The 10,205-nt window shown below is 35.0% G+C and overlaps 1 protein-coding gene across 1 annotated transcript in view; it reads left to right on the forward strand.

The window, feature by feature from the left end:
- The window catches only part of LOC103780411 (dedicator of cytokinesis protein 9-like), a gene marked incomplete at its 3' end in the record, with an annotated part of 31,753 nt that extends 21,979 nt beyond the window's left edge, over positions 1–9,774 (forward strand). The window contains exons 6-13 of the mRNA XM_008948081.1: positions 77–172; positions 773–907; positions 3,380–3,554; positions 4,804–4,871; positions 8,618–8,692; positions 8,800–8,940; positions 9,291–9,491; positions 9,652–9,774. Of these exons, the coding sequence (XP_008946329.1) occupies positions 77–172; positions 773–907; positions 3,380–3,554; positions 4,804–4,871; positions 8,618–8,692; positions 8,800–8,940; positions 9,291–9,491; positions 9,652–9,774 (1,014 nt within the window). The remainder of the gene's footprint in view (positions 1–76; positions 173–772; positions 908–3,379; positions 3,555–4,803; positions 4,872–8,617; positions 8,693–8,799; positions 8,941–9,290; positions 9,492–9,651) is intronic.
- Positions 9,775–10,205: the final 431 nt, after the last annotated feature.

Genomic DNA, 10,205 nt, shown 5'->3' on the forward strand with positions numbered 1-10,205 from the left:
ATAAATACAACGATTTCAGACTGTGATGCAAAACTTTACCTCTTGTTTTTTCCACATGTGTCTGTCTCATCTCCAGGATGCAGCGTCTCTTGGGTCTCAGAAGGGTGGAATAACAAAACAAGGATGGCTGTACAAAGGCAACATGAATAGTGCAATCAGTGTGACAATGAGAGTAAGTTTAAGAATGTGCTATGCGTGTACAAACTGAACACCAATTTTAAATATCACTCTGCCTTTGAAAAGTCAACTTTGGTGTGGTTTACATCTAAGGAAAAAATTAGTGTGTGATGAAAGAGGGAGTCCTATATGTAATTTACAGCTGCAAAGTCTTACTTTCCTTTTTTTTCCTTAGTTAAATCAGAAAAAAAAAAATGCATTAGAAGGCTAATGTTTTAAATAATTTTCTTAACTGGACCTTAGTGTGTTAGTAGCAGAAAAAAGACTAGTTAATATGAGCTTTTATTTGTATTGCCTCTATTTAGAAAAAAGCAAGCTATTTTCACAGTTATTGCAATAAATATCTAATATTGCAGTCTGGTTTAAATACCTTTCAATGGGTCATAAATACCATCAAATAGTACAGTATTGTTGGAGGTCTTTAAGTTTTGTTTTGTTTTAAATAATGATTTCTGTTTGGTTTTCTGAGGATACTGATTAGGTTATGCATAAATAAAAGCTTTTTCCTATTACCAGCTGTGTAGATAGCACTTATGGGTCTTATAAAGCTGATTAATATTCTAATTCTTTTAATTCCCATCTTTCTTTTCACTAGTCATTTAAAAGAAGATTTTTCCACTTAATCCAACTTGGTGATGGATCCTATAATCTCAATTTCTACAAAGATGAAAAAATATCAAAAGAACCTAAAGGATCAATATTTCTAGATTCATGCATGGGAGTGGTTCAGGTAATTATAATTATCCTGTCTGTTCTTCAGTTAATTCTGTATTTAATAGCAGATGTTTTGCCTTCTTTTTAAATACAGATTTTTTTTTCAGTTGTGAGTGCCTATTATGCAAAGGAACTATTAGACATGCTGCATCTTGCAAAAAGAGTGAACAAGATTTTAAAGGGCAGGAAACTGAATTTTAAAAGTCTTTATGAAAAGAACATAAGTTACTAGTTGATGTCAAATATTTACCAAAAACACCGAATGATTTTAAGGCAAACTCACAAAACCTCTCAATCTTAAATCATGGCAAAGTACTGACAGCACAAAATCACAGTTCATTTTAGTTACTTTTTTGTGCTTATATGAGCTGTAAAATGTTTTGCATAGCTTCCTGTGTGGGATTTGTGTTGTGGGAATTGTATTAAATTCGATCACCCTTCCAGATGCTTTCATTTGACCTTTATAATGTTACTTGTATGTCCCTTTATTTTAGAAAGTTAAAGGCTTTGGTAAAATGTTTTGTCAGTAGCAAATGCCAAAAAGAAAGGGTTTTTTAAATTACTTTTTTCTTCCTTGTGATTCTGTTATATATTTATAGTACAGCATGCAACTGTTTTGTTAGGCACAGCATACCTGGAAAAAAATTATCTTGGACAGAAATCGGCAAAGTTTTAATAAAAATGTATTTATTAAATAATATTTTGAGTATGAAGTTGTTTGAAGGTTTATACGGAGAGATAAAACAGCTTTATAGAGGATTATGTTTTTCCAAATAAAGTAATAATGTTTTTGGACACACATTTAATAGGTACTTTGCCTGGAAAGTCATATAACTGTAATAAGCTTAATGATATTGCAAGTTCTATATACAGATTTACACAGTGTTTTGCCTTAGGTATACAATTCTAGGCAACTCAACTGAAAGGAGCTTGCTTTTGAGTTTTTCAAACCAACCATTAAGAAAAAAGAAGTGGTTCCTAAACACAATTGTAGTCCTTATCTTGCACTTAAAATGTTTCTTACCTTTTGCTCCTCAGCCTCGGCATCCCTCTGGCAGCGTGAACTCTCCATCTCCTGGGCTGCTCCTAGCCCCTTTTGTTTCACACTTAGATGGTGGCTCAGTTTTGGTTTGCAGCCTGTGGCTGTGGCACAGACTGTTGTGGGCACTACAATATTAGTCTATGTCATCAGAAAATATTGAGATTTTCAAAAGTTGCAAAAGAAAAGAAAGGCGCTGCAGCAAAGGGGAATGCATCCATGTATCGTCCCACCAGTGTCTGTCTCACCCCAGCTTGCACACTGCACCCCACCCCCTTTAAAAATCTTAAATTAAAAGACAGGAATTCCCAAAATACTGTTTAATATTTGGGGTCTGTTGTCGGATTTTTTTCTGTTTGTCTTAACGTTGAAATGTATTGAGACTTTTCTGCATTACAGAGCAGTGCAGTCACATAACACATGCAGTGCATATATTCACACATACAGTCACACAGGCTCTAATTCAGTGATCTGTGAAAACTGCAAAGTGTGACAGGTACCAGCTGTGTCAAGGTTTTATACTGTGAAAGTTAAAGGTTACTGTTGCTAAGATTTTTCATTTATTTCAGTACTGATTTTAATTGGTAAGGCTGCCTTAGATCTGGTCTCCATACATTTATTTGTATCTTCCTTAGCAGAAACTCAACTTTGAGAAAAAGCTGTTTTGCCAACCAGGAGTCACTCTTAATTTAAAAATCTGAGCTATACGGAAACTAAAATGTAATTTGGCATTTAATTTAACTTCAAATAAGGAAAAAAGTCTCTCAACCATTAAGTCTGTCTCACTGTTTATTTTAATGTTTTATCTAATGAATTATCATTTTTTAAAATTAAATGGATGATAATATAGAATTATTTTTTTTAAGACTGGTGAATCCATTCCCAGGGGCGTGAGTTAAGCTAGGTAGCATTTGAAGCCTTGATTTAAATTTTGCAAATAGGATGACCATAATGGTTGAGGAGCAAAGGAGGAATTGATTCCCAACTTCATGTAAGTTTAAAGGGCTAACACTATCAGGGCATTCAGGGTTGAGGTTGGTCATGATTTAACCTTCAGTATAAAATCTCAGCATGCAAGTGATTATCATTCAAATAATAATAAAATTTAATAGTTATTAAAGTCAGTAGATCTCAGTTAGCTTCAGTTCTAGATGATCCAAGTATGTAAAGACTTAATATTTTGAAATGGGATTTTTGTTTTTTAAAAAATGATGGCAAGCAGAATGATGAGGGGAAACTGAGAAATGGGCTGTTACCTTTCATAACACTTGTTGCAGTGCTCTGAGTAACTTCAGAAGGTCAAATGTCAGAGAGGAAAAAGGGTAATTAAAATACACTTATTCAAAATATCAGTGTATTTTTTTGTTAAAAGATCTGTAATACATAAACTTCTTTTGTGAGTAGGATGTCTGTAAAGATAGTATAAAGATCTGGTTTTTTCCCTTGTAGAATAATAAAGTCAGACGTTTTGCATTTGAGCTCAAGATGCAAGACAAGAGTAGTTACCTTCTAGCTGCAGATAGTGAACTTGAAATGGAAGAATGGATAAACACTCTGAATAAAATCCTTCAGCTTAACTTTGAGGCTGCAATGCAAGAAAAAAGAAATGGGGAGTCTCATGAAGGTAAGCAGGGTTTCTAGCAATGCTAATACAGTCATGTGGCAACGTTTACATACATGCATTTGGAAATCAAGGTTTTACTGTGGCTAATTTTTTTTTGGATTTTGGTCATAAAAATTGTAGACCTTGTCACTCTGTTTGAACAGATGAGAGTGTTGACATTTTGCATTTAAAATAGCACTGTTCTGTATTGATTCCAGTTGAGTTAGGTCCAGAAAAGAATAATGAGACTGATCAGAAGCCTAGAAAAATAGAACCTACAATGAAAAATGAGGACTGAGACTGTTTAAGGAAAAAAGAACTTAGGAGGAACTTGTTTTGAGATGTGTAAAATGCTGCTAAAAATGCAATAATCTGTTCTGTGGCCACTGAAGGTAGAAGAATAAGAAATTGTGGTATCAATGAGGGACTTTAAATTTAGATGTTTGACCACAAACGTTTCCCTAAATTACTGAAATAGACTGCTTGGGTATAGAATCTTTTATGTTGGAACTCTTTAAGAATAAGTAAGGCTGATAATCTGATGTAGGTATAATCAATAGTTTGGTGACAAAAGGTTAGTCTGGATGTCCTCTTGTGCATTTTCAATGTTGAGAGTGGATGAGGAGGGAAACTGTTGTGATACTAAGTGTATACGTATCCAGAAGAATCTGGATGAGCTTATCAAAGGTTTTAAAATGAGGTATCATAGTCTTTGGTGAAGATTGCCAGAATTTAACATGTTTGCAACTGAAACAAGTGGGAAAAATGAGAAGCCTGTAGCTGACGTTTTAGTCAGTGGTCCTCAGTTTACCTTAGAATATGAAATGCTTATAGCTGGCTGAATGGTTGCTGTGTAACTCCAGTAACCACTAGAAAGCAGAACTGGGAACCTAATGAACAGAGAGAAATTGTTTTGACATCAAGTTACAGTGCATAGTGGAAAGAGTAATGTAAATTTTTGCACTGAGTATCCTCTTTCCCCGTGCAGATATCAAAACGTGTATTCAAACTATTTTCCATGTAAGATTAGAGATAACTGCAACTTTACTAATTTATGTAACTGGTTCCATCCTCCAAGAAGACACTGCATCAAAGTGAAATGATAGAATTGTCAACAACCTGTTTATGTTAACAATTGTCATTTTTGAGGGAGTAGTAGTTAAAATAAAAATTAAAAATCAGAAATATTTTTACTAGCGTTTTGTGAGTAGTTCTGTATTTTTTGTTTGGTTTTTAATTTTTTTTTTCTAATGTGGTTTTATAATTTCAGATGATGAACAAAGCAAACTGGAAAGCTCATCAAGTAGTTTTGATAACTACTATCCTGAAATTGCCAAGGTAATGTATACTGTAAATGCCAACTCAGCATATAAAGTACTAACCATAACTTAGCCACATGAACTGTCAATAAAGGTAAGGTATTGGCTTCTAGCTTCCAGTCAGATTGTGGTGCTTTGAAAGCTCAGAAGTTCTTTTGTGAATAAACATGGTTATTGAGCTTCATTTTCTGCTTTTGGAAGCAAATCAGCTATTGTCTTAAAGGTGGTAATATAAATCGTGACATGCTGTTTAAAAGCAGTTTGTTTTATTCTTACATTAATTTACTGTAGTCTGCATTTTTTTGTATTGCATTATTGCTTGCAGGCAAGTGCTAAAGTATCTCTGTAGAAATCTAGTTACACTATAGTCAAGTTTTATTTTGATAGTTAGAAGGCAGTGGAGCTTAATGGTAGTGATGATGCAAAAGTATTTTAAGATGCTTGTGTTTGTAGTGAGCTGGCAAGTTCATGGGTGGTTCCTGTGTTGACATAGTAACAGTAGCTCTTCCTCAGCCCATTTGCAGACATTATTTCTGTTAAATCAGCAACTTGTGTGTGTGTTGCAGTAAGTTTTGAGAGCTCTCGAAGGGAGAAATTTTTGTTAATTCACATAAGGACTGGAGCTGGTGGCCCTCTACTGAAGTTGCGGAATCCAACCTTATTCCTGTGACTTCCTTACTCTTTCTTCTGTGTAGCATAGCCTTCAGTCTTGAAACTTTCCTGCTTGACCATGCTCTGGAATGTTCTTCCCTTCTTTTCTGAGGAAAGTAGTTACCTAGTAACTACTCCTGAAGGAATTGCAGCTTATAAATGGAGAACAAGTAGTAAAACAAATTCTGTTTATTACAACAGCTAGCATATCAAAAGATCCAGTCAGAATACATTAACAGGCTTTTAGCACCTAAATTGGTTGGCTGATTTAATTTTTTCTGTTACTGCCTTGTAATCAATTTAGCACATGTACACAAGAAGCTATTATGTGATAATCCAACTCTAGCTACGGCTGTATTTGGAAATTAATTTGGATTGTGGTGCATACAATGAATGAGGTTTTCCTTGGGCGAGCTGTAAGCATCAAACAGCATACTTACATGAGGGTCTGAATAGTTCTTTCAGAAGCAAGTATAGAATTAGATGCTCTTATTGTAAGTAAGGTTTTTCTTTCTTTATAGTCAGAGTTACTGGAATGCTTACGTTCCATATGACTTCCAGAGGGAACTTTTGACTTTTATTCAGGGCTGCAGCACCTGCATATAGTTTTAGTGCTACAAATGCTGCTCCCTGATTCCATAACCTGCTGATTGGAAGCAAGCAGTTCTTTAGGGGTTTTTTTGTGTGTTATTTTTCTCAGCATTTTAAGCACATGGTTTTTACATTTTCCCCTTCTAATTCATCTTTACTACGTTTCAAAATAATTTGCTCTAATGTATTTTTCTAGCCTCTTTTTCTATGTGGAAAAGTATATGGAAAAATTGGCCCACTTCCATTCACACAGTTTGTGTCTTTAACTTGATTGCTTTATATAAATGCTGTTTGTTTTGAGGTTTTTCTTTCCCCTCTGTTCCTTTCTGCATTGCCTTTTCAGCTGTTGTTTGGGTTTCATTCTTTATTTCCCCAGTGGAAGACTTTACAAGGCATTGAGCCTTCTTTTAGAAGAGTTTATAGTTGCTCTATTATTTTTTGTTAGTTCTAGGATGAGATTTTCAGAATAGCTGACCTCATATCCTTATGAGGAAAGAGAAATTCCTTCAGGGGTGATTGCAGAGCACCTGGCAATAGGGGACAAAACAGTCTTCCAAGGAAGGGTTTAACCCTTGTGAGTACACCTTTAAGCCTTCATTTTTCTATGAACAGCTGTTAATTTCTAACATAAACTAAATAAGATGGTGCTGTGTGCTTCAGTGCACAGAAGTGCACCTACATCTCAATGTCTGTCATGCCTATTTCATGTTACACCTGTAACTTAAGTACCTGGAGTGAACGTAGGGTTTTGTGGGGTTTTTTGTTCGTTGGTTGTTTTTTTAATCTTCAGAGAAACCAAATTAGACCTCTACCTTAAATAATGTGACTGCTATGATCAGTCTGCACAAGCACCTCCTTAAACGTTATGAGCCCCAGTATTCCTCAAGGTAGGAAAACATTGTCCCTGTTTTGCTGATGAGGAAATGGAATTACAGAGTCACTGCTATACTGTAGACAGGGTTGATGACCACATACATTTTCAGTTCCTGACTTCTGACCGACTGGCCCTGATCTGTCAGTCAAAAATGCATATTTTTGACTTGTCTTTAGTGTGCAAACCACTGAAGAATATAAACTTATTCAAGATCTTTTAGCTGAAACACTTTGTCTTCTTCCTGTGACTACATCATCTTCCTCTTCAGTTCTTGCCACTGGCTCTGCCCTTTCTAAAATGTACATGCAACCTTCTTGCCATCTTTAAACTTGTTCAGAGTTAAGTCCTTTATTTCTCAATCCTAGCAGCTGTTGAACACACAGAGTCTGCCAATATGCTGCTGGTAGCCACTGTCAGGGTGGTGGCTTCCACAGCAACTCCTCTTTCCTCCTCTGTGTGTTAAAGACAACAAAGTAAGAGAATGAAATCCATTAGAGCATCTACACTCAAAATCACATCTCAGGAGTTCCTCTTCTGTAATACATCCTTTAAGTCAAAATCTTTTTTATTATTATTATTAACCTAAAATAGGATTTTGAGCTCTTAGAGTTTTTGTTTTGTTTTGTTTTCTTAAGACATAGCAGGAGTTTCTTCAACCTCCAGCAAAGCAGATGTAGACAGTAAATCAGTTCCAGCTGGTGGTCAGTGATGGGCATTTTGGGTTGGTATCTTCTTTTAACCTGTATGGGCTGATCCAAAATTAGACACCTGTCTGTAATGTAATACTCTGTATCCCTGTTTAGCTAGCTACTACTTTGGGAATGGCAACTCTCCTACATGGCTAATTTTGGTGCATGCATATGTGCATTTGTTCTGTCCTGTGACTTTAAAAATCATAGAACACTCTTTAAATAATACCTTTTTCAGAAAAAGTAACCTATGCATACCACCAGTTTTCACATTCTATTTTGTTCCACTTTACTTTTGTTTTGCTGTCAATAGGTAGGTATCCACAAATCCCAGGCAGGATCAGTGTACAGTGTACTTCTAAGTGTGAGGGTTTTGTCTTCTGGAGGTTTTAGGGGTTTTTCCATCTACCCACAGGAAAACCACTTCTTTGGCAGTAGAGCTCAAGAAAAGGAAAGAAAGGAAAAAAAAAAAACAAAAAACCCAAAAACCAACAACAACCAGTCCCAAAACAAACCAAGAAAAAGAGCTCTGATGGTGTGTGTTAATTTAGGTAACCTGTTGTTTCCTGAGCAATCTTATGGTCTCAGGATAGCTCTGAGCTCTAACCTACACTCATACTTCATTTTTGTTGTATAATAAAATACTGTTATGAAAGTTCTTTATTATTCAAGGAGGCAATGTGCTGTATGAGCTACACTGGAATTTACTTCCCAGGAGCTTGGAAGGTTTTTTGTGTTTTGAGGCCTGGAAAAGCCTTTAGAAGAGAGTAGCCTTCTCACAGTCTTTTACTCAAACATGATGGAGTGATTTAAACTAGGGAGTTGCAAAGCTCAGTTAGGGGGAGAAGCGTCCATGAATTGAAACAGTGTAAACTTTTGAACACCACAGAAAAAGAAACAGAATTGAAAACTACTTTCTTTTAATAGTGTGATACTGAGACTTTTTTCTTACTTTAACAGAGTACCAGAGAGGCAGAAATCAAGCTGAAAAGTGAAAGCAGAGTTAAACTTTTTGCCTTGGATCCAGATGCACAGGTTAGACTTTTTTACAAGCAAGCATGTTATTTTCTTTTATGTTGATCCTTTTGAAATGAGAAACAACTTAACTTAATGGTTATTTCTCTTTTTTTCTCTTTTTAAAGAAACTTGACTTTTCTGGTATTGAACCAGAACTGAAACCATTTGAAGAGAAATTTGGAAAAAAAATTCTTGTCAAGTGTAACGATTTATCTTTTAATTTGCAAAGTTGCATTGCGGAAAATGAAGAAGGACCAACGACAAATGTAAATAATAATCTAATTATTTTATGTTAATTGTAATGAAGGTCTTAATATTTTGTTGGCATTATTCTTAACGGCAAGAATTCCTTGCTGCGATTGCAAAACATATTGTGGCATTTTTCCTACTCCTTTAAATCAAAATGAGATTCTCAATCCTTTAAGAAATAACTTTGCTACTATCCTTTTGTTATGTTGTAGAAAGTGGAATTTTTCTTTTACATCTTGTCAGTAGTATCTGGAGTGATAGCCATGTGTAACTACTCATAAAAGTGTTACTTATGTTCCTTTCATACACATTTTTACAGTAACACAGATGCCCACAGTGACACTTGATTCTTTTTTCAAATGTCTAGGTAGAACCTTTCTTTGTCACGTTGTCACTCTTTGATATTAAAAACAACCGAAAGATTTCGGCAGATTTCCATGTTGATTTGAACCATGCTTCAGTAAGGCACATGATATCCAGTGCATCTCAACAGATGATGAATGGCAGTGGTGACAGCTTACACAGAATCCAAGACATTCATGAAACTGTGTTACAATATCCAAAGCAGGTAAGAACTAGTAACCTAAAGAATTAGTAGCATTTTGATAGAGGTAGAGACTTTTCCTGCATGCTTCAGATGTCTTTCAATCATATAATCTGAAATCTGTGTGCATTTTTCCTTTATATTTATCTCTTGTTGGTTTTTTTGTTTGTGTTTTCTTTCCTAGGGAATATTCTCAGTCACGTGTCCTCATACTGATATTTTCCTAGTGGCTAGAATAGAAAAAGTATTACAGGGAAGTATTGCACATTGTGCTGAACCATATATGAAAAGTTCAGATTCTTCAAAGGTATGTTGTCTTCTTTTGTGGCATGGAAAAAATGCTGGGGGCAAGATTTGAAATGAAGAAATATTCATAAAAAGTTTAGCTCTTTAGTAGGAAATTCAGATAATTGGATGATTTAGTGAGTTGTAGTTATTGCTAGTAACTATTATGAATTGAATCATTATAGATAAAGTCTAAGGCATTATTGGGAAACATTTAGCTTTTTACAATTGTTATATAATTTTTATAATGGCCTTAAAGTGGTTTATCCAAAGAATATTAGACTTCAATGTGGAAGTTTAGATGAGAATTATTGAAAAAAAGAAATTTTAAATATAGGTCAGAAATGAACTGTATGGCTCAATGCGCCTTATTTACTGTGTGACTTCTTTTGTGTCCCTTTTTGGTGACCATAGTTTACTGTAACCCTGTTTGCCCTCTTGCTGTTTTTTCAT

Source organism: Merops nubicus, unplaced genomic scaffold, assembly GCF_000691845.1.
Source record: "Merops nubicus isolate BGI_N331 unplaced genomic scaffold, ASM69184v1 scaffold5279, whole genome shotgun sequence".
NCBI lineage: Eukaryota > Metazoa > Chordata > Aves > Coraciiformes > Meropidae > Merops > Merops nubicus.